Source organism: Nothoprocta perdicaria, unplaced genomic scaffold (assembly GCF_003342845.1).
Source record: "Nothoprocta perdicaria isolate Ctin4 unplaced genomic scaffold, notPer1 scaffold_6, whole genome shotgun sequence".
Classification (NCBI taxonomy): Eukaryota; Metazoa; Chordata; class Aves; order Tinamiformes; family Tinamidae; genus Nothoprocta; species Nothoprocta perdicaria.
Window position 1 is genome coordinate 8,630,404 of NW_020455865.1, and position 26,327 is coordinate 8,656,730.

Sequence of the window (26,327 nt, forward strand, 5' to 3'; positions counted from 1 at the left end):
TTAATTGCTCTTCAGGTGCAACCCACTCACAAGAATCCTCAGACGATTGGAAGACCCTGCGCTCATTTTGGCAGAAGATTATAGACCACTGGGTCTGCTGTATCCAAACACAAATCATGTGGAGGTGCTGAAGCCAAATTTTCTTAGACTCTTACATTGTGTTATGAGCAAAGATATCTTTCCTTCTGAAGTTCAGTTCCTTGAAACTTTTGGGTGTTTTCACATAGGAGTACTGATGAGTTCATCCCTAGAAAGAGTCTTCAGGCAGAACTTAGAGACAGAGGACTGACAGTCTTGCCATGCTAGGAGGGTGACCTGCTGTGTCTCCCCAGCATGGTGTTCGTGGAAGCAGGATGCAGCCGATGCAGAAGCATGACCTGTAAGTATACTGCACAGCGCTGTTTTTGCACTCTCCACAGTGTGATGATTTGGGCATCCACAGAGTCCTTGGATCAGAGCTGAACAGAAGAGAAAGTAGGTTGGAATGAACACAGGAAGGAGGTCTGTGATGCTGATTTAAAAAAAAAAATTAAAAAGGTAGTTTTCATCTGCTGCTTTATTTTATGCCGAAGTGCCATAGTGCACAAGCATCTGACCTCCCAGGGGTATGTGGGGGTACAATAGTGATGGTTACTGCTCAACAGCATCTTGGATCAAGGCACAAGATCACCACTGTAGAGTGATGCTTTTAGCACATATGCCTTGGACCTGTCAATGCCTAGTCCAGAGGATTTCTGCTGTGGAGGCTTCAGGTCTGTGCCACCAGAAGTATTTAACAATCTTCTGAGTCATTTTGAAGCCACTGATATGGGGATAAATTGATGAGAAGGGACAGCATGGTACATCACAGTGCCAGGCTGACTACTCTGGATGTTGTCCCTTACAGACAGATCGGGGATGATGGCTGTAATGTGCAGGGACCCTGTCTGACACTGGCAGGGAGACAGTGAGCACAGAATGATAAAACCAAGAGCAGATGCTTGTTCATATTAGATTTGTTGGCTTTTGTGACTATGTGGTGTGGAGAGCTCATCTGATCTCACTGGAGTCAGTGCCAATCCTCTGTGCCTGTGCTTGATCAGTCATGGTGCATGTGGTCAACCATCAGGATTGGGGCACCCTCTGTGCTTGTATCTGCACAGGGAGCCTTTGCCTGCTTTGCAGTGGTGTGACTCATGCTGAAGAGGATGCAGTTTCCTCTCATGGATCTCTGCAACAGATCACAGGATGCAGAGGAATTTCACTTTCCATCCAGATCTCAGCTTGGAACCACCATGGCTTGACTGGAAAGGCCATCCTACTCTTTAGGAGGTAAGAAAGCAAGGACGAAGCTCTGGGCTTGCTGTTATCCCTGGGCAAGCACGGAGCCCATCAGCTGCTTGAGCAGCGGCCCCGGTGGCATGGCACCCCTGCGCTCGAGGGCAGCTGAGCGCGGCGCAGGGCTGCGCGCACCCGAGGGGGCTGAGGCCGATGGGCCCCACCGCTCCCACGCTGTCTCTCAAGGGACAGGGTGCTCCAGGAGCTCCCTGCCACACGCCAACAATGGGGTCTTCTACCTCACCCGCGGCACCCTGTGCTTCCTCTCTGCTGCGCTGCGTCGTGCTCAGGCTTCCTTTCATGTTTCCCCTGCAGGAGATAAGGGGTGGCCCGATGCAGAGCATGTGAAGGACGCCATTCCCAGACACTGATCCTCAGTGCTGCCGTGACGGGGAGGGTGGACAGGTGCCCATGGGAGTCGGGGAGCTTCGGTACCCACAGGTGGTGGGTGAGGACCAGGCGCCTTTTCTCTTCAGGCCTCCATTGCGGCGCTCCGGGGCCTCTGTGCGCTGCCTGGACGCTGTCTCCGCAGCAACGCCGGTGTCCGGAGCACAGCCCTTGTGGATCCGCCTCCCCAACCCGCCACCCGCTGCCACCTCGAGCTGCCCGAGCCGCCCGGGGCGGCTGCCGCCATGGAGCTGCCCGGGGCCTCTGCGGCCATGGAGGAGCCTGTGGCGGCTGCCGCCATGGAGCTGCCTGAGCTGGCCGTGGCGGCTGCCGCCATGGAGCTGCCTGAGCTGGCCGGGGCAGCTGCCGCCATGGAGCTGCCTGAGCTGGCCGGGGCAGCTGCCGCCATGGAGCTGCCCGAGCCACCTGGGGCAGCTGCCGCCATGGAGCTGCCCGAGCCACCCGTGGCAGCTGCCGCCATGGTGGAGCCCGTGGCGGCTGCCGCCATGGAGCTGCCCGAGCCGCCCGTGGCAGCTGCCGCCATGGTGGAGCCCGTGGCGGCTGCCGCCATGAAGCTGCCCGAGCTGCCCGGGGCAGCTGCCGCCATGGTGGAGCCCGTGGCGGCTGCGGCCATGGCCGGGAGGGTTTCCGAGGGTGGCAGCGAGGAGGAGGCGGTGGCGCTGGCCGCCAGCGAGGTGCACGGGGGATCAGCCTCTGCAGTGCGGGTTTGTCCTAGGCTTGCATCTCTCCTCTGCCCCCGTGTTTGGGGCAAGCTGGGCGCTTTGGGCTGTTTGTACAGCGCTTAGTGCGGCTCTGACGTGCGTGGCAGAGCCCATGGCTGCGACGTGTAGGTGCCGCTGCCCTCGAGCGGGATGAGCAGGAGGAAAGCTCCCACGAGCCCACGACTGCTCTCCGTTTCGGCTGTGGGTGCTGAACGTGGCCAAGCCCAAGCAGTGAGGCTCTGCAGCTTTGCCCACAGACTAGCTCCCACAACCTGTGTTGGTAGCAGGAGGCTTGCAAGCGCGTGAGATTGGCCCCTTTTTGCTTTGTTTGCTTCCTTTTCTTCAAAAAAATGTAACCTCTTAACTGTGTGTCTTCCTTAGATGGTTGGAATACTCTGAGGAATGATGAATATTTCAGGTTCCCTGGTGGTGTTTTTTGCTTTGTACCAGGTGGGGTTATTGAGTTATAGTTTTGACTGTCAGGGAAACAAAATTTTCGCGTATCCGTTAGGGATCAGTTGTCTGCATAGTGGTTATCTATTTTTCTGCACATGAGTTGTTAAGCCATTACACAGATGGGAAGACTTAAAATTGGCAGAGAATCACTCTTTAATCTAGTGGAGCAACACAACCTTAATTTTGGCAATGTGAAGAACTCAGCGTTGTTCCTCACTGCTGGCTTCAGGGGGCAAACCGTGCAATTGTAAGCAAAACCCTACCATACATGAGGCAGAAGCTGTAAGAGCCCCTTGCCCTTGGTGAGGATTTCTTGGTGGTAGCTCATTTTATAGAGAGTAGTAGCTGGACTGAATATGAACTGCTGACCTCAAAATGCTCTCCGTGGCACATCCTGTCACTAGGCCTTAGGGAACTTAAATAGCAATTTTTTTTTTTTAAACTAAAAATATTCAACGTTTATACTACAGAATACCAGGAGAACTTTGTTCTCAACAGGGTTCACCCTCTCCCTTCTGTTACACTTTTAATGAAGATAACCTATATGATTGATTAAGATATGTAGCAGATTTAATTTGGAGAGACACCCTGAAGATACATAAATGCATTTAACATTTAAGGAATTAAGGTTTTGATTTAAGCAGCACTTTTCTTCAATTGCAAGATGTTGTCTAACACTACAAAGCATCTCCCAAATTTCTGCATCTCTTTCTGCTTAAAAATAATAAATACCTTGAAATATTTGTGGCCAAAATTAATCACAATTGATTGGATTTCAATCAAATCAATCAAATGAGTGATAGCTAAGGAATTTTTTGCTTAAGAGAGAAGGGATTATGGTCTATTTTTTGACTTAGTGTCTGTCACCTTGATACCATTAGGTAGATAATATTATTTAAATATATATAATTTTTTAATAGAAAATTTTATGTAACTTTACTATCAAACTATGCTGACTACTCTGCAGTCTGATTTTATTGTACTTTAAGGTTGTGTGTTTATGGTTAGGTTATCTTTAGGTTATGGTTAGATTTGGGGCTGAGTGGAATTTGTCAGAAGGTAAGGGTTGGGGATTTATTTGACTAATAGCTCTTTCTCAAAGCAGAATTTTGTCATTTGGAAGTAGGAATATTCTCTGTGCAGGCTCTTTCCTTCTGTAATGAAAAAAAGAAAGGTTTGTAAGCATGTGGCTAGGTAGCTAGGGGTTTTTCATATTGTTTTACTAGGTTCTTATGGTTTTTGATGTTTGCTTTTTGACAAAATCTGCATTCGCAGCTATACTGATTTCCCTCTTTTGATGAAAAATTTCCCAGCTGAATGTGTATTGGAATACAGGTATTTGTAAAAGGTGTTGAACACTTTGGTAGATATTGGCTTTGCTTGTATGATTTGGCAACATATCAAAAACATGAGCACTGAGACACATTTACTAAAATAGTAGGATCTTCTATCATGATTGCTGCCAGGTGGAAGAGCTGGTGTGGCAATGGGAGAAATCTTGGCAGAGTTTTGAAGTGACTACAATAGAGTTGAGATTTTGCCTGGTCTTTCTTAAGTAGATAACAGTAGCATCCTCAGTTTCTGGCGTGCTGTTTGTGCTGCATCAAGGAGGCAATTAAAAATTTACTTATTGCTGCCCTCAGAAGAGTTTCATTCTTACTGTCCTTTCTCTTTGTGGTGGATCACAGAGATACATGGGAGAGTTCTACAGAGCCCATTGCCATGGCAAAGGTATTTGCTGCTGGCCTGATGGTTCAAAATTCACTGGAGCATTTTATCTTGGGCATATAGAAGGCTATGGAACTCTGGAATGGACGGATGGCAGAAAATTTCAGGTAACTGGAAAAATGATCTATTACTGAGATTTCCTTGCTTTTCAAAGTCAGCATGACGACAGGAAAATTTGAGGGTTTTTTTTTCTTCTTTTTTTTTCAGGCAACTCCATTAGTTTTGGGTTGTTTAGCACAAAAGCTTTATGCCTCAGTCTTCAATAAGCTAGATCACTCTCTTCAAACTACTCAACTTCTGCTGTACAAAACTTTTGCTTAGATACAATGATACCATCTGTCTAGAACTAAAACTCTGACACCTGAAAGAACTTCGTTTTCCAGTTTCTAATGTATAGATCTTGATGGATGAAGAGCTGATTTGCCAGTCAGTACTCTCAAGAGACATATTGTGAAGCTAGGAGTATGAAACTGAAAAATACTGCATTTGAGAGAAAACTGTGGAGACAAAGGGCATTCTGAAGTTTTGAGATAGCTAACTGTCTCTTTTGTACAATTTCCAGTACTTGTGAGTTTAGTAGAAGCTAGAAAACTTGTTTTCTAAAAGTTTATAGTTTTTTTTATAAATTTATAGGTTTTCAAAGAAGAAGGTGCATCTGAAAGGTGCCCAGCGTAGGGCAACCTTCCCATTGTACTGATCCTTGGGTGTCTGCAACAGGAAATTTGAATAGATCATATATAATCTGATATAGTAATAATAATAATCCTCATCACCTGTCATACTTGCAAGGTTGTCCTGAAGCTAATTACCATGGTATCCAGAAGTTAATTATCACGTTAAGAAAAGAAAAGAAATAGTTGGGAATGGGGCTCCCCTTCCCATACTCCGCGTCTATGCAGTTGTGTGTCAGAGGAGTTTCCTCTGATCTGGAAAACATTGCTATCCTGGTCTAAACAGAAACTGTGTGGTTAATGAATGCAAAGCTGGACACAAAATTATATAAAACACAATTCTCATTTGTCAATAAAATCTATATAAAACTTCAGCTAAATAAAACATTGCAGTGGAGTTAAATTTAGGGCCTCCCACTGTACTTGTACTAGAAGAGTTAATGTGTTTGTCATTAGATGGATCAAAGTGACTATGAAGGCCTTGTAGGACAGAATGGCTTCAGCAGTTATTGCTCTGTCCATAAGAAATGGACAGATAAGACTCGGGCAGAACAGTTTAAATAGTAACCAGGCTTTAACTGTATGACTTGTTTGGTCTCTGCTTGATAGTAACGAGTATACTTGTATCTTAAGGGGCTGTACAAATCTGATGAGCGATTTGGACCGGGAATCGAGAGCTATCCGGATGGCTGTCAAGATGTTGGCTTGTGGCTCAGAGATCATCTAATTAAACTGTGCACTGAAGTACCTGGTTATTTTTCTCTCTTGGATTATCCGGAACACTTCAGATATGTTGATGCAAGTTCTCAAAGAGAGTATCTTTCTGTTGACGAGGACCCATTTCTCCGTAGCTATAAGCGCCTTCCTTTTGATGACAAGAATATTTTGCCTGAAGGGGTCTTTGCCTACTCCCACAACACAGATCATCTGACTTTGACTTGCACCTTTCTGAAAGAGTGTGATGCTTCATATTTTCAGAATACCTCAAAGCTGCCTGAGGAAGAGCTTTGGCCTGTTGCAAATATAACCCCCTTACTTGTCAGAATGCAGATGCATGTTTATAAACACAGGTAGCTGATGGTGATTTTTTTTTTAATGTATGTATTTTTATAAGTGATCTCATATTTCTCATCTCATATAGAGATCATAAGTGATCCCTATATTTCAAATATAAATTGCATGATAAAAGCTGCTCTCCCCAAGTGCTTTTTATGCACTTCAGATGACCAACTACCAATGTGGTTATTTTTTTAAATGAAAAAAAAAAAAAACAATTTATGATACCGATGATATGTTTCTGTGGTTGTCTTAACTCTTATTCTTCTGTAAAAATCGTGCTGCAGCAAGTCTGCAGCTACCTGTAATTGACCACTGACCCTTAACTTCGTATGTAGCTTGAAGCTTGTACGTGGAGATGTTCTTTGGGCAGGCAGAGTATTTTTGATTCATCTTGTTGCTGGAAACACAAGCCATGTGTGTACTTTATAGTCATAGTTAAGCTAGGGATATAAATCTAATAGTAAACAGATAAGATTATGCATGCTATATCTTCTGTTTTCAGAAATGCTTGGCAATTTTACAGTTTGTTTTCTAATCTTTTAGGTATTGGGAGCCCCTTGACCAGTTTGCTTTTCTGCCTGTAATTTAAGCAAAATTATACTATCTGAAAGAGTTCTTAAAATAATAGCTGTACATATTTTCCCATCTTACCCAGCAACATGTTTTGTTCTTGATGTGTTTTTTCTTCACTTGCATTAGTGGCTTAAGAGTAGCGAGCTGCTTAAGTGTCTCAGTGCCGTTTTCTCCTTGCTAGGTGCTGTGAAGCGGAGTTTGCTTCAGATGTTAACCTCATTCTCAGTGGAGTCCGCGATAGTTACGGGCCTCCGGGTCCCAAGGAGCTTGCTTCAGAGAAATTAATTCAGAAGGCAGCAAAGGGAGACTTTGACGGGGTCTATAAAATCCTGCGGGATGAGCTTGCGCATCCAGACATAGCAGACAAACATGGATACACGGCACTTGCTGCTGCTGCTGTAAGGCTCTGAGAATCACTCTCTACCATATGCTGAGAAATTCCTGGTGCAGTGGGGGGGATTAGATTTGCTTTTGTTCCATTACATAGCAAGTGTGAAGGAAATGTTTGATGAACAGCAAAAGAGCATGTGTGGCATGAGAAATGTCTGTAATGCCAATAAATATAATAATTAAATATATGTATAATCATACATTATACTATATATATTAAATATAATAATAATCTACAAAAAAGCACCTTAGTAAAATTAAAGAATGTTTCAACTGTCAAGTTTTATTTCCACTTATGATCCTGCCCTTGCTGTTTTCTTTCTTGTCCATCACATTCAGACAGATTTAGTTCATTTTTGCTGAAAAGAAGTGCTGGTTAGATATGGTGCACATATGGCTTGCTGTAGGGGAAGATGATCTCTCCTTTTTCCTTTTCTTTGCTCCTTTTCAGCTGCCTGAACACATGACATCCATTGTAAAAGTTTGGCAAAAATTAGATAATAATTTAGGGCACTATATTTCCTCTACAGCCTCCATCTCAGCCGCTTCTAGTCATTTTATATATGTGAATGCTCATTGAATTCCCAGGAAATCTCATAGAAATTATTATAAACAAGGGCAAGGGAAGGGATGTTCTTGAAAATTTGAAGAAATCCATCTTGATTGGTTGAAACCTTTCAATTTCAAGAATCTTGAAAAATCTTCTGCATTTTGTGGTGGATATAAACTTAAATAAGCTTAACAGTGTTGGCTTTCACTGCTTTCAAACTACATTGTGTATTCTTTCCACTTAGAAAACTGCAAGTATGTATATGTATAAGATAACAGTGCAGTATAAGATGTTTACAAAATAAGATAACATTCTGAAGCATTTTCCGCTTTGCAGGTTAGTTCCCACAATGATATTGTCAATCTTCTTCTCGATAGTGGAGCCGATGTGAACAAGTGCAGTGATGAAGGATTATCTGCTCTCTCTATGTGCTTTATTCTGTATTATCCAGCAGAGTCTTTCAAGGGTAATATTGCTGAGAGGAACTTGCAAAGATATGAGGTTGGTTTATTTCTAATCTAAAATGTTGGAATCATGATATGTTTCCTTCTTAGAATAGACTTAACTGTGGTGACTCACTAGGAAAAAGCCCAAACTTTTGTGCATCTCTCACTCAGAGGACGCAGTAGTCTCTGCTCTCAATACTAAAACTACCTACTTCAAACTACCACCTCCCGTCCGTAACAAACTTATTCTTCCATTGAACTAAGGCACTGGGTTATCTCTCTGGCAGAGACAGCAGGCTGCGTTAGTTTGACAGTGAAGATGCAGTGGGCAATTGGTAGGAATTCCAAAAACATACATCAGGACAAGAAGATTTAGATGGTTGTGCTGTTAGTACCGAGTCCTGCTGTCATAGCTGAAGGGACAAGCAAGAAGCAATTCAACTCTCAGAGGACTCTCTTGACACCAAGGAGGTGTTTACAAAAGAAGACTCATGACTCTAGAATTCCTCCTGCTGAAACAAGAAGCACCTGCTTTAAACTGTCATGTGAAAGAGCATGATAACGTATTTTTTAAGAATATAAACTACGCAGCGCTTTCTCTTTTCCTCTGAGTTGAATATGAACCTAGAAGATCAGGAAGCACTGATCTAGGTCCTAGCTCTACATTCTCATGCAAGTTAATGACTATTGCAGAGACTCTGTAAGAACCTTGTTTTCTTTCAGAGGCATTTTTCTTTTAAGCTAGATGGTGAATACTTGAAATGGTAACACCTTAAAACATACTTTACTCGCAATAGAAATTGAGCAAAAAATGTTCATTTGTTTGGTGTATTAAAAATATAGTTACAAACTACTTCTGAATGATATCCCTATCTATTATTAACCAAATTTTATTGTTATCTTTTCTAATATTACCGTTTTGATTGTTATTGCTCTGATGACTGATGGATGCTAACTCACTTATTTTCATTTTTCTAACTGATTTCTTTTATCTTTTTAATTCTCAAGTAGAACGAACAATCAGAACCAGCAGAAACAACGAATTCTGGTTGTCTGGATATGTCTGAAGGCATAATCTTAGAGTAAGTCTCACTTATTCCCTATGAATCGGAGACAAGTCTCATAGATCCCTTGAACAAAGAAAGCATCAATTAGTATTTCACTAATTGATACATTGAAGGATACAGCTACTGCAGGAAAAGCTAATCAGATTTTTGTTTAACTAGAAAAATCTTGTGTTCGTATCAGTGGAAGCCAGTGGTTTAAATGCTCTGTCATAAATCAGTTTGGCAGAATATGAAAAAGCAAAGTGTAGTTCAAACCAAGGACTTCATGTTTGAATAGGACAAGATTTCTTAATTGCATACTTTGCAGCTTGTCACAGGCTGCTATGGACACCTACAGTGTGTTAGGAAAGATAAGAATATGTTCCCTTGAAGTCTTGACTACATTTGACCTTGCTGGTCATCTTCTATAGGTGTCTGTTTAGCACCATGATTTCAAATGTAGTCTTTTGGCTTTGCTTTCATGGATCCCTGCAAAGGCCATGTCTTGCTTTCTGTTTTGCAGTGCAGTCCCTAAAGATGATATTTTCTTTTGTGGGGTTTTACGCCAGCACAGGTGACTTGAATATCTTAAAATTCTCTAACCGTCACAATTTCCTATGGCCTTCTTGCCCTTTGGACTTCTGTGGCACATCTTGCCACGTTCCTAGCTTCCTAGCTTCTTGTCTAAGCGTTTTGCATGTTTTTCATTGGAATATAAAAATGCACTGAATGCAGGGCTTGTGAGTAAAAATGAGTTGATGCCATTTGAGATAAGAGGAGGAGGCTCTGCCCCGACCATTATGTGGTAGAGCTTCTGGGTGATTTTCAAAGATTGCCTTTCTTTTGATGTGCTAGATTTTTTTTTTTTTTTTTTTTTTTTTTTTTCCCAGAAGTGTGCCTGTCTATTTTGCCTTCATGGAAATGCAAATGGAATTGCCCGTTAGCCTGCTGAAATGCCTAGCTAGTCCAGCATAGCTCTCGTTCCAGGTTTTGTAAGGGAAACACTGAAAGAATATCTGTATCTTCTAGGGATGGATGATTGGATTATGACAGCAGAAAGAATCCTGCAGCCAGTCTTAGATGACAGGAACTAGGAGTCAATCTATTCTATCAATAGATTGAGCAAGGCTTTTGACACTGTCCCTCACAGCATCCTCCTGGGCAAGCTCCGGAGGTGTGGGATAGTTGAGTGGACGGGGAGGTGGATTAGGAATTGGCTCGATGGCAGGGTGCAGAGAGTGGTTGTCAATGGTGCGGAGTCCAGCTGGAGGCCTGTACTTAGTGGTGTCCCCCAGGGGTCAGTTCTCGGTCCAATCCTGTTCAACTTATTCATTAACGACCTGGATGAAGGGCTGGAGTGCTCCCTCAGCAAGTTTGCTGACGATACCAAGCTGGGTGGAGTAGCTGATAGCCCTGAGGGCTGTGCTGCTGTCCAGAGGGACTTGGACAGACTGGAGGACTGGGCGGAGAGAAACCTCATGAGGTTCAACAGGGGCAAGTGCAGGGTCCTCCTTGGGGAGGAATAACCCTGGACACCAGTACGGATTAGGCGTGGACCTGCTGGAGAGCAGCCCCACAGAGAGGGACCTGGGTGTCATGGTGGATGACAAGTTGACCATGAGGCAGCAGTGTGCCCTGGTGGCCAAGAAGGCCAACGGGATCCTGGGGTGCATTAAGAAGAGCGTCTCCAGCAGGTCGAGGGAGGGGATCGTCCCCCTCTACACAGCCCCGGTGAGGCCACATCTGGAGTGCTGCGTCCAGTTCTGGGCTCCCCAGTACAAGAGGGATGTGGAGCTGCTGGAGAGAGTCCAGCGCAGGGCTACCAGGATGATCAGAGGCCTGGAACATCTGCCCTGTGAGCAAAGGCTGAGGGAGCTGGGCCTGCTCAGCCTGGAGAAGAGGAGGCTGAGGGGGGACCTGATCAGCGTGTATAAATACCTCAAGGGAGGCAGTGAGGAGGAGGGAGCCGGCCTCTTTTCAGTGGTGGGCAGTGATAGGACTAGAGGAAATGGCTTCAAACTGAAGCGTCGGAAGTTCCACAGGAACTTAAGGAAGCATTTCTTCACTGTGAGGGTGACAAAGCACTGGAACAGGCTGCCCAGAGAGGTTGTGGAGTCTCCTTCTTTGGAGATTTTTAAAACCCGCTTGAATGCAGCCCTGTGCCACGTGCTCTAGGTGACCCTGCGTGAGCAGGGGGGTTGGACTCGATGACCTCTGAGGTCCCTTCCAACCTTGGGCATTCTATGATTCTATGATAATAAACAAGTCTCAGATTAAGTGTTTAGAAGTGACACATAAATGAATAGTGGAGATGCAGGGAACCTTACTCGGCTTATCTATTTCCTTGCAACTGAAAGGGACTGCTTTTGAGTGCTGCCTCTTTAGTCTGAAGGGATGAAATATCCTCTTCAGGTAATAATACTGTTGCCTAGTTGCAGCATGGCAAATACTGCTTGGAAGAATTAATTCTTGGCTCTGCCAAATGATATTTTTAATGTTTAGAAAGGGGAATCATCTTAGTTCACCATATTTTACTTTCATAAGATGCTAATAAGTGTTTCTGATATTTTCCACGTCAACTTTAGACAGCACAAGAGATGGGCAACAATCCAGCTGCTGCTTCGACGAGGTGCTGATCCCAATGCGTGCAGGATACCAGCACCCCTTCTCTTCTTTGCTGTTAAAGCTGCAGATGCAGAAGCAGTGAAACTCCTCTTAGAAAGGGGAGCCAGGAGTGACGTGCGACTTCCATCCAAGGTTTTATTGTATTATAATAGATAATGGTGTAGGATTCTAGATGAGTGCTGCAGCATCCTACTGTGAAATGTCCTGCAAGTAGGAATCGGAGTTAAAATGAACAAAAGTGATCTTTAAACTAATTATCCCGTTCAAAGAACTTTTTTTTATAGAAAGAACTCAAGCTACTCTCTGAGTTTTCTTTCCTCATTTTCTTTCATTTCCTCATTCCTTGTTGCCAAGCCTGTGAGTGACTGGGGAATGCTTACGGAGCTGCTCCTCAAGTTGGTAATGACTGTTGTGATTTTGGTAGGTTGAGTATCTGGGATGTTGAGCATTCCATTGTCCCATAACTCAATTTATAGGTTTGTACCGGCTGAAAATGGAACAGAGTATGTGGGAAGAGGAAGCTTGGATTATTCTTCTGAAAATAGTAGTGTGTTTAGTTTGCTACGATAAAGAGGAGTCTTATTGCTATGTTTTTTTTTTCTTTTCTTTTTTTTTCAGTTAGGTGGTTTAACACCTCTGCACATAGCTGTATCTCTTCCTGGGGAGGAAGGGGTCCAGATAACCCGGTACCTCCTGCATTCTGCTCCAGATCTTGATGCAAGAGCAGAAGATGGAAATGAGGCATATGGTCCAGACCAGGTATGTTACTTTGTGAGCTCACCTTCTTGCAGCATAATACATCAGCAGGTAGATGAGCTTCCAACCTGCTGGATTTCCCTGAAATCTTTGTATCCTATTGGAATAACCATGTTCCTTTAAAAGGAAGTTCAAAAAGAAAAAGTAAAAGGAGAAAGTAAGTTAAAAAAAGTCACTCATGGTCTTTATTATTGTGTTACAATAAACACATCGTTGTGTTTCCATGCCACAGAAAACATAATGGCATGTCTCATGTAAGGCAGAAATTAAAATCTCTTGTGGCTAGTCTAGTACCAGTGTCTGAAGGTATAATGACATAAGTGAAGCTAGGACCATGTCAGAAAGCAATACACACAGGACCTGCTGATTTCATCTCCATGGAGCCTACCTGCTTGGTTTGGTTTTGTTTTGTTGTGTTTTCCCTGAACATGGACTCTCTCTGCTGGATTCCTGCAGCATTCCCTGTGCCCCCAGCATTCCAGAAAGATAGCTCTGCAATATGCTCTTTTGGGAGCATAGAATTTTTTGGTTAGCGTTGCCATTTTTTTAATGAAAAATTTCTACCTTCGAACTATATGAGCAAAAGTGCTCTTTGTGGCATTTATTACCTGAGGAATTCCTTCATGGTATAGTACTTGTATCACTCCACAGAATTATGAAACAATTGAGAGATTGTAAAGGACCTCTGAAGATTGCCTGATCAAAGGAGGATCAATGACAGCAACTTGCTCAGGACCTTGTCCAGTTGCGCTTTGAGCATTTCCTAGAAATGAGAGTCTACAATCTCTCTAGACAACCTCTTCCAGTGTTTGATCACCTTCATAGGAAAACTTTTCTTTTTGTTATTCTCTTTAAGTGGAGTTTCCTGCCTTTCAGTTCCTTCCCATTGTTTCTTGTCCTATTCCTGGGCAGCACTGAGAAGAATAAGGCTCCATCTTGTTTTCTTATTCCCATCAGGTATTTAAACACATTGATAAGATCCGCCTGAGCCTTCTCTTCTCAAGGCTAAGCAATCCCAGATCTGTCAGCCTCTCCTAACACAGGAGATGTTCCAGTCCTTTAACTCTCTCTGTGATCCTGTGTGGAACTTGCTCCAGTAGCTCCATGTCTGTCCTGTACCGAGGAGCCCAGAAGTGGCCACAGCACTCCAGGTGGCCTCACCAGAACAGAGCAGAGGGGAAGGATCATCTCCCTCTTCCTGCTGGAAACACTCCTTCTGACTGCTGCCCGTGATACTGTTTGCCTGCAAAGGAACATTGCTGGAGCATGTTCCACTTGTCCACCAGGAAGCCCCAGGTCCTTTTCCACAGAGATGTTTTTCAGTCAGCCCCCTGACTGCATAGGCACATGGTTAGTCTTCCCCAGGGAAAAACAAACCTGCTGAGGGTGCACTCTGTCACTTCCAGGTGAATTAATAACAGTGCTAAACAGGATTGTCCCCATATTGACCCCTGTAGGTACACCCTCGCTGTACTTCTGGTACTTGCCTTCTGGTAAACATCATGCTACTGATCAAATTCTTTAAATCTGGTAGTTCAGCCAGTTTTTAGGCCACCTCACTGTCCATTTAAGCAAGCTGTATTTCATCAGCTTGTCTGTGAGCACACTATGGGAGGCAGTTGTTGAAACCCTTACTAGAGTCAAGGTAAACAACATCCACAGTTCTCCCATGTTTCACCAGATTGCTCATCTTCTTGGAGAAGGATATCGAGTTGTTCAGGTATGATTTCCCCTTTGTAAATCCAAAGTGATGACTCCAAACTGATTCACTTTATTGTCCTTAATATTTTTGGAAATGGATTCCTAGAGAATGTGCTTAATGACCTTATTGGGAATTGAAATGAGGCTGATACTATTTTGCAGATCCACCTTCTTATCCTTCCTGAATATAGGAGTGACATTTACTTTCTTCCATTCCTCAGGAACTTCAAATGGTTGCCATGGCTTTTCAAAGATAATTGACATTGCAAATATAATGACTTTGCAATGTCATTGCCTGTCATCCAGTCAGGTCCAATTCACTTGAAAAATGAGTTAGCTTGTGTAATAAGAAGGATGAGATTTGTGTTGACGTGACAATGGCTAAGGTGATGTCGTTTCGCAGTCCAGGGAAGTTCAGGTGTGTTCTTCAGTTTGTATTTCAGTACTTTCTCTTTTAATAGCATTCAGGATGACTTGGTACCTGTTTGCTGATAGTATGCAATTACAATATGCTCAGAAGCCATGTTGGCCAAATTACTTTTTTAAATTTTTTTTTTTTTATATTGATCTGGTAAGCCTGGACTTATGCATAATAAATGAATGACATCTGAATGAACTTAACTCAAGGAAGACCTTTTCTGCCTGATAGCCTACTGTTTTCCTCCCACACCTCACTGTATCATTTGTGCCAGTAGAAGTTATTAAATTCTATCTGTAAAATTTGCCTTCCCTAGGTTTCTATAGTGATTCATGTGCAGTGCTGAAGTTGACTTAGGTATTTGGAATCAGAATGCAAAGAAAGAATTAGAAAAGAGGTGACCATTGCTTTGGTGGGACTGAACAAGTCTTGCCCAATATTGAGATCCAGATCTATAAGTGATCAAACAGTTTATTTTCTTTGGCTTGTCTCTAAACTATGTTACAAATATGCACATAATTTCATGCAGATTCCTTTGCCTCAAACTAAAGAAGCCAAAGTGCCCCGTGGTGTCACTGTGCACCTGAAGAATGAAACAGGACCACCAGAAGCGTACTTCTCCTCTTACAGTGGTCCTGTTCCAGAAGAAGGTGGAAGGAGTGCATTGCATATCGCATGTGAAAGAGAGGATAACTGTGAGGTAAGAGCATGGCACTTGAGGTTCTGCTCCAAGAGAGGAGTTACAGGCTAAAATTCTCAAATGATATATCTGGGGAACTAATACATTTCATCTTTCTGCAAGTAGATGACTGAATCTCAGGGATGAACTCCTTTCTGTTTGAATTACAAGTGTTGTACTAATTAAAAATCTATTAGCACTTGAATAAAAAATATTTCTTAAGTCTTTTGAATTCTCTTTAACACAGGGAATTCTTTTGCTTAAGTTTCCGTTAGTGACTTGGCCATTAAGTTTTACTGTCTATGAGTCCAGTTTGAAGCTGGATAATCTGAGTTTTCTTATGTGCTTATCTTTGAGCATTTAAGTTTCTACGATAGTAATATTCTTCTAGCAGATTTAGGAGACGTGCATGTGGAGGAAGGAGAGCTTTTTTGAGAGGTGTAGTTCTTCAGAAGCAAGCTTTTATGTACCCTTTGACAACAGGGGTTATGTCATTCAATAATCTGATAAGGAAGTACAACACTATTATGCTTGGCATTCTTAGCCAGGATAAAATGGAAATACGTTTTTGCTTATTACGATTGTAGCTTAGATGAAACTTTTGAATGTATTTTATGCTGCTCATTTTGTTCATTATAATTACATACATATGAAAAATTAAATGTTGTCGTGATCTATTTCTATCTTTTTCTGCACCTTCCTACACAGCATGCCAGAGATGTTATCCACCTCCTTCTGATGCATAAGGCAAATCCAAATACACTGTGGAGTGGCCATTCACCACTTTCCTTAGCAATCGCCAGCGGGAATGATTTGGTGAGCATCTTTGAGTTCCTCTTTATGTGTGTTGTACTTCTCCGTTTGTGTCTGCCTTCTCTGATGAGAACCAAACTTGAACAGCTAGTGATGCTTGTCATAATTCATTCCCAGTGAAAGTACCACATTTGCTTTTCTTTGAAACCTGTGGATGTTACATGAGCTGAACTAGAGGAGCCCTGTAGGATGAGAGTGATAGGCACAAATACTTGGTTAAGATGCAGAAGGGTATAGCATTCAGAGAACAGTATCTGTTTTTATGAATCACAAGACCATGCAGTTCTCTTACAGACTATCTCACCACTCAAATCATCCTAGTCAAGTGTTAAAACATTTTGCTTCTGGATTTTAGGTGGAAAAAAGAAGTAGTTATTGGGGAGAAGAGTATACTTTTTTAAGGAAAGATCAGTGATCAGATTTGGAAAGGATCTGTGCATAATGGCTTAGCACTCCACAGATGAGGAGTTCACACTGTAGAGTTCAATAATGTGAAGAAAGCACCTACCTTCCCTGAGCAGAAAATGTTCGTTCTGCTCAGAGAAGGCCCATAAGAGTGGGTCTGCAGCAGCCTGCATGCTGTGAGAAGAAGTGTATGAGCAAAACATGCAGTGGTTGCAAAGTGGTTTGTCTGCAGCACTCTGCTTCTCTGGACATAGAGTCCCAGACTCCTGGTTGTCTTTGTAGAAATAAGAAGAGGACAGTGGGGTTGAGTAAGAGTTGCATGCAGAGTGTGCACTGAAAGGAGCCATTCTGCAGGCAGCCATCCAGCACAAGGCCATGGGAAGAACAAGCGGAAGGGAGCAAGCATGACTGCCCAGTGGTTCACGTAATGAGCTCATAGGAGGAAGGTTGGAGTCTGATTTCTATTTCTCTGGTTGCTCTTTCCCATATAAAGGCAGACTAATAGTTCAGTCAATTGTTGTCTTGGAAATGCAGATCTGAACAAAGCAAGGGGAAGCCTCTGTCAGTGTTTCTGATGAAATCAAAATTTTACCTTTTGTTCTGTCATTGCAGGCTTTATCCTGTGTAGTAGGATTAATAATAGATTATAATAGAAAAGAGCTATTGTAATCTGATACTTTTTAACTATATTTACTTCAGTACAAATTTATCAATCATGTATAAATATAGAACTGGATACAATATAATAGGGTGCTAGAGGATGGACTGTGAATGTAGATACAGTAGAAATGGATGCAAACATATACAATAGAAAATAGATTCTATATCAAATGTCTGAATCAGACTTTTTCACTTATTTTGTCTTTGTTTCTTTTAAAATACAATTTAGGAATTTTTCTGAGAAAAAGAGTTTACTAAATCTCTCATTTATGTGTTTAGAAACGATGACATTTCAGGATTTCCCTTTGAATGGCAAGTTCCATATCCAATATATTCTACCATATAGCTTCTTATTCTGGGTGGGTTATCACTGGAACTATCAAAAATGCCTCTCCAGCAACTGTCTGTTATGTTGTCAGGCAGTGGTTGAACTCCTCAAACATGGGTCTGATCCGAATCTGCCATTAAGTGGAACTGTAAGAAGTGCCCTCTGTACAGCTATCAGTACCAGATACGAGCACAAGAGAACAAAAGCTCAGAGGATTGCCTTGGTGAGAGAACTTTTGTGATTATTTGTTTTTATTTTAACAACAGGAAAAGCAGTGCTTTTGATTTCCCTTTAATGGACAAGCTGGTTTTATTTTTCCAGAAAAATTAGTGTCTCTTCCAAATGCCATTTGTTTCTCTCCTAAGAAACAGAGTTTTGTAAGGAAATTTGTATTCATGTTTGAGTAAATTCTAACAACTACTTTGTGTGAAAGAGGAACAGCTGCATTTAAAGCAGATCCAGACTTTAGTCATGCCCCTGGCCCTGTCAGATCTGACTGTTACCTGTAAACACAGCTGACATCCACTGAAAGAAAGATGCCTTTGAATTTGCTCTGTAAAGTAGTTGACAAAGTGCCCTTTCTCACCTATGAGAAGGTCAGCAGAAGCATTTGACCTTGCAAAAATGGGAGGGTTTTCCTCATGCCACAGAGCACTGAGCGATCACATTGAGAAAGGAGGGAAGCAATGTTGTGGTTAAGGTGCACTGGGAGGGGAGGTGGTTTCCCCAGATGGGTTCTGTTCTGCCCCCACTTCACTAGTTTTCCGTGCCTCATCTGTTGCTGCAAGATTATATTATGAGATATCCAGAAACAAACATCAACTGCCTCCAAGAACGTTTTACTTACAAAACACATTTGGATTTGTCAGTACTGACTGCTCAGCGGCAGAAGAAATGCACAATTTGGTGCACAAAATAGCCACACAGATAGAAGTTAAGCTCTGATCTCTCTCTGTGGCATGGACACAATTTAGTTAGAAAGCTGGACGCCTAATATTTTGCTTCCTTTTTTTTTTTTTGTAGGTTGATATGTTGCTTGAAGCTGGTGCAGATATCCTTGCACCAGTTACTCTTAGGGAAGGACGGCAAAAAGCAGTTGGAACAGCTGTCGACTATGCCTATTTTGAATATTATCAGGTATGACTTCAGATCCCATCATTGAAGACACTGTGTTCTTTGCAGTCATTAGAACAAACAGCCTGTTCTTAGGATTTATCCTGAGCCTTTCCTCAGAAGCGTTCATTCAAAGTTTGCTTTTCCCTTAATTGGCTTTGAGACTCATTTCATTTGCTGCGAAACTGATTACCTCTAGTAGTTTTGCCTGTGAGGACAATTATGAAGTAATGGTGACTCTTGGGCACCTTGATCATCCATCTTCAAGCTACTTGAGAACGTGCAGAATGGTACCTGGGGTAGAGCTCATTGCTCAAACAACCCTGTGAGGGTGTGATCCATCACTACCTCTCACTGACAGAGCAGCCTACTTGGAGCTAATGTCGTTTTCTGCATCCCACTCCATTTTTTTCATGTAGATAGTTAAATTGTTATTCTTCGATGTACAATCACAATTATCTTCCAATAGGAAACAAAATTAAAAAATCAGTAGTTGTAATCCCAAGCCATACTTGTCAGCATACTCCAGGTATCTTCTTTCCTTCTTTCCTGCCTTGCTCTGGTGTGCCTTAGGTTTTTGTACCCTCTAGTAAGCTCCTTGCCTTCACTACCTTAATAAAGCAGATTGGGAACTGGAGAAACTTAATAGTGATCTAATAGTGCCCTCTAGCAGCCTTTCCCGTTTCAGGAAGATTTCCTGTGTTCCCAGAGCTGCTGGGAGAGGAGGGGAGAAGCTTCCCCGTTGAAGAAAAATTTTCTGTTAACTTGCTGAACACTCGATGAACAAATAATTGGAATAACTAGAATATTTAATGTGGAAATTTCCTGTGCCAGGATTAAGCCGGGATGATATTGTGCTTTTAGATTGTTTGGCTTAAAGTCCAAAACACTTACGTGTTAGATTTGTGTTCTCCCTGCTTTTTGCGTATTAACTTCTGATGTGTTGCAGGACAGGAGAATTGCTAACACACCATATCATGTACTGACAGCATCTGAGCGGGAGATATTTCAAAAACGGCATTCACTGATAGAACACATTACTGGGAGGCTCCGTGAGCGCGTCATCCTGAAAGAGAAAGAATGGAACCAAGAAGAGCTGAGAAGATCCAAGAAATGTTAGTTTAAGCTTCACGGTGGCACTGTCTGGTGTGGAGAGAGAATTTACTCTTATTAGTTGCAGTGTTGCCTGAAAGGATGACTTTCTCAAAACCAGACCTACCTATGCAGTGAGGAGATGTAGGAGTTTCACTAATATAAAAAGAACAAGTTACTGTGAAAGAAATGTTGAGTATAAGCTTAGTGCCTGTCCAGTGAGGTACAGGTAATGTATCCTGTACATCACCTAATGCAGTATCATTACCATGTGTTATGGAATGACTTTGAATTGCTTTGCACTTAATACAAATACTCATATGCATTCCGAGGTGACTGTAGACAACTAGCATTGTCCATTCCCTATGACAGCTTGCTCCCAGGTCTTTTCCTAGCATTCCCAATATTAATATTCTACTACTATTAGAACAGTGTCAATAAATATCTAAATTTAGGTGATTTGACTAACTTTCTGATTACTGCTCAAATACATGGGTGAAGAAAGCCTTAAAGTCTAGCTCTCCCCATACCACTATAATCTTAAAAATGTTTTTTTTCTATTTACTGTGAAAAAAACACAAATGAAGAGTATAAAGCAGCCATTATGTCTTACATTTTCCATCTTACTTTCAAGAAGGACAATGTTTTAGTTTGTCTGATACACATTATCCTATCTAGTATGTTTGTCCAGTTGGTCAACAACTGTTCTGTGACCAGGCAGTTTTAAGGAAAAGTGTTTTGTGGCTTGTATTCTAATTCTTAAGTCCTAAGTAGGAATATTGATTTTTCCCCCTTTTCCTTATGTTGATGCAGTAGATTCAAATATTCGTACATCTGCTTCAAAGAAGAAATGGGGGAGTCATCACGTGGAAGAAGTGAGGTGGGTAAAAGATACTGCATGCAAGTGTTGTCTGTTCTTAGCCAAAAATATTATATTCTGTTACTTCCTCCCCAGGCCTAATGTCACCCTACTATTGTTTCTCCTGTTTTAATTGTTCTTGTCTAATTGTCGTTCCTTTTTCCAGTCCTCTCAGCTGCAAACATCTCTTTCTCTGTTCTGATTACATTACTCCTTTTCAGCTTGACACTCTGCCAGAGGTGTCTGAATAATATTAAGTTTTCTTGTAATAAGCGGCATATCTTGGTATTCTAAGCTAATTCATCATATCAATGGCTGAAGATAGCTTACAAATACTAAGAAATGGACACATGCAAGTTTTGTAGCTTGCATTTCTGGTCTATACATCAGGAATGGCTTCCAGAGTTGGACATTAATCTTGGAATTGTAGCATTAAGAGCAGTTTGAGTAACAGAGGAAATACTTAGCTAAAGGAGACTGTTTTGTCAACCATTTCTTCTACTTCAAGGCACTCGCATACTCTTGAACTTGATGATATGTTCAAATTTCACAAGCTCAGAACAATTTATCTCAGTCCATATTAAGGAAGTCATCTTTTTGTTGTATCTTCCAGCTTTAGAGTAATTGCTGTGTTGTGGTGACATAGCTGCATCCCCATTTGCCTCCGCAATATTCTAGTAGGCTCTGTTCTTTTAAGGCTGGCTGCTTGGCTTTATTTCTGCTGCGCATTGCCTGGCCTGCCTGCATGTTGGAAACTGAACATCTCCAGGGCCAGCCGTTTCGAGCAGAATAAAGCAGCCGGTGCACCAGGATGTGGATGTGGGTTTGGGCATGTTCCTCTCTGGGACGCTTGACTTTTCTAGGAGCTGCTTCCCTAGAAACATACTCTGGTTCCCACATACTCTGAGATAAGTTACAGGGTCTCCTGTTTTCTTATCCTGGAATATTATGACATTTATATTTCTATATTGTGAGCCATTTTGATTTAAAGTTACTATGATGAACAGACATGCTGTCAGACTAAGAAAAAACTCTAAACAAACAATATTTTGCTTTCTTTTACAATTGCCTTTGTTCTAGGTTACCATTTTTTAAATACTGCTATCAGTGTGGACGTTCTGTTGGTGTTCAGCTGTCTCCTTGCATTCATTGCCATGATATCTTCACTTGCAGTGAAGCTTGCAGAAGGAAATCCTGGAAGGAGCGGCACAGGCGGGAGTGCTTGGGATTGCTGGGTAAGTCTGATGGTCATTAGTATGTAGTTACAATTGTTTGTGCATATTTTATGACCTCAAATATCTTCCTTTTAATGGCTCAGTAACAAGTGCTTTGGTTACGCATTTAAACAAAAATATTCATTTTTTCACTTGAATAGCTGTGTCTGTAAAGCCATCAGCATTAAGAGAGCTGCTTCTGTGTCATTGCAATCAGCTTCCAGGGAGAAAAATCCTTCAGAAGAAACACACTCCTGAAGACTGATATTTGTCAATCATTAATATACCAATTTCCAGGGTGAGGAACCAAAATACAGCTACATCTAACAAGCTTGGAGGAATTGGGCTTTCAGTACAAACTTTGCCTCTCTCTGTGTATTAGGAATCTGAGTTTCCTGATCTTTATGTATTGAATCATTGACAGCAGCCTATTGTGGTTCTTGTAAACTGCAGCCTTGTAGTGCTAAATTGTGACTGTTAACAGCTTTCATCCGTATCTTCCTCTTCAAAGCTCTCCCTGTTTGCTAGAGTCCTAGTTCCTGACCTGGGTTTAAACAAAACAAATCAAATCAAACCAAAAAGAATATTGAAGAAAAAATATTTAAAAGTATGGAAAACTTTTGTTCTAAAAAAAAGATTTATGATGGACTGTTTGGACTGTTTTGTTGGAGCAGCTTCTCCTGGACACTATCTCCAAGCACATAAAGGATAAGAAGACAGTCAGGAGTACTCGGCATGAATTCACAAGGGACAAATCATGCTTAGCCAAACTGGTAGCCTTCTCTGATAGAACAACTGGCTGGGGAGAGGTGGGGATCGCATTATGTACAGTGGTTGACATTAACTATAAAGAAATGAGGGATCCCAAGAAGGAATGACAGGAACAGAAGGGAATAGAAAGAAATGGTTGCTCTCTGTGTAGAAAAAATGGGAATGATATAGGTGGTAGGGAATGGTGTTGAATAGGTGAGAATAGAAAAAAAATGCTGGCCGGCATTTGGGAATAATGGGAAATGATGGGGAATATTCAGAAATGATAGAGAGGGGCTGGTAAATGACTGGACTGATGGAGAATGGAAGGAAATGCAAAAAACTGGCAGAGTAGTAGAAAATGACATGGAACATAAGCGTTGCGCAAGGAAACATGAAGCTGGAGCTAGAAGCCTTTGTTGGACCTTATATATTACATAGGATCACAGCAAAAGAAAAATAAAATAGATCCCCGGGCAGGATGGCCCATCTGTGCAGGAACAACAGGAATCTCCAGAACAAAAGGAATCTCCACTACAAGTGTCCTCAAAGTCAGATCAAGTCATACTCCCCAAGCTTTTCTTCTGTCTTTTTGTTTGTAGCTCTATGTGATCATCTCCCACACACCCCTAGCAGGTTTGTGATGACCGGGTCTCCTTATCGTTCTCATTTGGTGACCCTACCAAACCCTGTGGTGATCAGTTCTGAGAAACAGGGACCTCATTGGCTGCAAGGGATGCACCAAAACAACAACTAAAAGTTCACTGGGGAATGATAACCATACAGCCCAAAATGCACATTCTTGCTACAGATGGAATAGTAGGCTAAAATGGAGAATACGTGAGAACAGTAAGAAATCATGGGAAATAAAGAATAACAGGGCTAGGTGGGAATGATTGGGGCAATTTGGGAGTAGAAATGATGAGGAACAGATGGTATAATGGAGAATTGCAGGAAATAGATGCAGAAGAGAAGTGGGTAGGGTAAGGAATAGCTAGGAATAGAAAGAAATTATGTGAAATAGTTATGAATAGATGGTAATGACGGGATGTAGACTAGAATGATACACAATGCAGGGACCAGAAAGAAATTGAATATATAGGGGAACGTAAATACAGGAAAACATACAGGAAGGCTGTATAAATGGATGGAGACAGAAAGGATGGGCCCATTTCAAACAGGTTGCGTGTGAAGTGTGAACGGATAGGAGGCTGGTCAAGTCATTCCAGCTAAGCAGTACTAACAACGGAGATCTGAAATGCTGCAGGCTTGTTTGTTTGAGAAGAAAGTGACCTGAAAGCTCGCAGGATAGTCAAAGTTTATAAAGATTAGATTCTTATTTTTACCTCATTAATACATAAATATTAAAAATATGTACATTTCTGACCTGTATAAAGTATTCTCCAACTACATTTTTTTTGGTAAATATATAATTCCTCACCTCCACAATTAAATAAAGCTTCCTTATATATTCAGCTGTTCAGCAGCTTTCTTATAGTAATGCATATATTTCTCTATAAGTGTATAATACCTTTTAATTGTTCATAGTATATTGTCGACTGTGTATTTCAAAATGTCTTTACATGTTGTTTAGTCTTGCTAAAGATGACCCAATATCTGTATCCATGACCAAGACAGTCTGAGCTTGAGAGAAGTCCACTTAACATATTTCATTTGGTATGGGGATGACATTTACAATATTCTTGGTATTTTTGGTTTGTTATCTGTCCCAAAGCTCTGTTAAGTTTTTGCAATGATTTTCAAGTGAAGTTGTGTCATCCTCCTGAAGCTATGTATATGCCTGTTGGGTTGCACTCAGTGGAGCAGTACAGAACCTCTGTTACTGACGCATCAGGGCACTGTTATGTAATGTACAATTTAAGTTTGTTTTTCAGTATAAAGTCAGTTGTACAGATAGGAAACATTTTTCAGAATTCATGAAACAAGTGTGAGTGCGTTCATATATCAGGATTTTCCTTGGTAATAAACCAACTTTTATTTTTAACCAGTGTCTTTCTTTCAATCCTGTTTAATTTTAAGGTGCCAGGGATTTTTAGGGAAGGATGTGGAGGTTGTTTTCTTTCTTTTCCTTCTCCTGTGGTTGTCCTTCATTGAAAATGATTAGAAATTCCACAGTTCAGATCAGTGTGTATAATTCAATCCGTTACTTTGAGAACCTCCGAACTTCCCATTAGTCTACTTTTTCAGTCCTTTTCTCTCCTCCCCTCTCCTCCCCTTCATCTTCCTTTTGACTTTATGACAATGTCATCAGCATTTATTTTATACCCTATGAGAAAAACTTTCAATGGTTAATTAAGGGCTGAAGTAACTAATGGTCAGCTTTAACCACAGTACTGAGACACTCTTAAATATGTTTTCAAGAAGAAACAAGTATCAAGAACACTCCTGTATGTGGTCAATGCTGTTTAGGAAGTTATAGGTAGGTAAGTAGACAGTCACTGCTGTCTATGAAATAGGTTTTTTGTCTGCTAGTTTTGAAATTGTTTGATTGTTTGCACTTCATAGAATTGGCCACAACAGTATCATTTTAAGTCTTGTGCCTGTATCTAGTTTATTGTTCCTAAGAAACCAAAGGTCACCTACACAAATATGGTGGTTTATTTTGCAGAGAAGAGTAAAGGCCAAGCACCCCAGGATGTAAGCCGTGCAGCCTGCAAGAAGGACGCCATTGGCAAAAAAGGGGAAAAAAGAAGAGAAGATGGAAGGCGAAATAGAAGAAAAAGTAAAGTTAGGAAGGGTGGAAGACAGCATCACAGGAAGGATGACTAACTCATTTGACATCACACCTATTATTGCATGGGCAAAATTTTCATAGAATTGTATCCTTTCTGTCTTGTATTCCACTCTAGTAAGATTAAAAATGCCATAATTTGACAAGTTTTGAGAAACTAAAGCCAAAGTCTTTTCAAGATGCTACATACGAGTTAAAGGACAGGTAATTCTACTAGAATCATTGAAAAGAATCTGGCAAACGGGGAAATACAAGTTAGTTACGAAATAAGTGCCTTTACTATTAAAAATATAGCAAACGCCACATTTAGTTTAATACAATGAATATATATTTTTAAAACGGTATGTCCCATAATTAAACTTCCTTACATATATTCCCTTCTGTGGGGCTTAGGGGACCCATCTGCAATAATGACTTGCTAGGTAGGGAGGTGCACTGCTTCCTGGGGCTCAGACTCATGTTACTGTGGAGAGGCTGCTGAGGTTTGTCCAATCCTTGGACTATTACCTGCTTTGGACCATCCACAGGCATAATGATGATCCTGCCAGGAGTCTTTGACCGTACCAAGAGTGACTACAAGACTCTGGGAGTTGAAGAGTGAGGTCATGGGGGTAGGTTTCTTTTCCCTGATGATGCTGGTGAAGGGAAATAACTTAAGGAGAAATGAATGGATCCTGGCGTTCAGTACCTAGTTATGCAGCTATGTTGATGACAAGGATTTGGCTTTAAAACCAAAGAACTCCTTTTGGAGTTGGGGATCCAAGATTGGTAAGTAGAATCTACCCTACAAAGGTGTTTTATCTTTGCCAACAAGCTG

The 26,327-nt window shown here is 41.6% G+C and overlaps 1 protein-coding gene across 1 annotated transcript; it reads left to right on the forward strand.

The window, feature by feature from the left end:
• The first annotated feature begins 93 nt into the window (after window positions 1-93).
• Window positions 94-26,111, forward strand: ANKMY1 (ankyrin repeat and MYND domain containing 1). Its single transcript, XM_026049626.1, has 16 exons — window positions 94-379; window positions 1,143-1,311; window positions 4,571-4,717; window positions 5,915-6,351; window positions 7,095-7,311; window positions 8,190-8,354; window positions 9,311-9,381; window positions 11,931-12,102; window positions 12,589-12,729; window positions 16,233-16,340; window positions 17,822-17,953; window positions 18,754-18,867; window positions 19,793-19,958; window positions 20,749-20,815; window positions 21,875-22,029; window positions 26,038-26,111. Exons 3-16 carry the CDS (start codon window positions 4,577-4,579, stop codon window positions 26,109-26,111), a joined length of 2,160 nt encoding a protein of 719 aa, XP_025905411.1. The 5' UTR covers window positions 94-379; window positions 1,143-1,311; window positions 4,571-4,576.
• The last annotated feature ends 216 nt before the right edge of the window (window positions 26,112-26,327 follow it).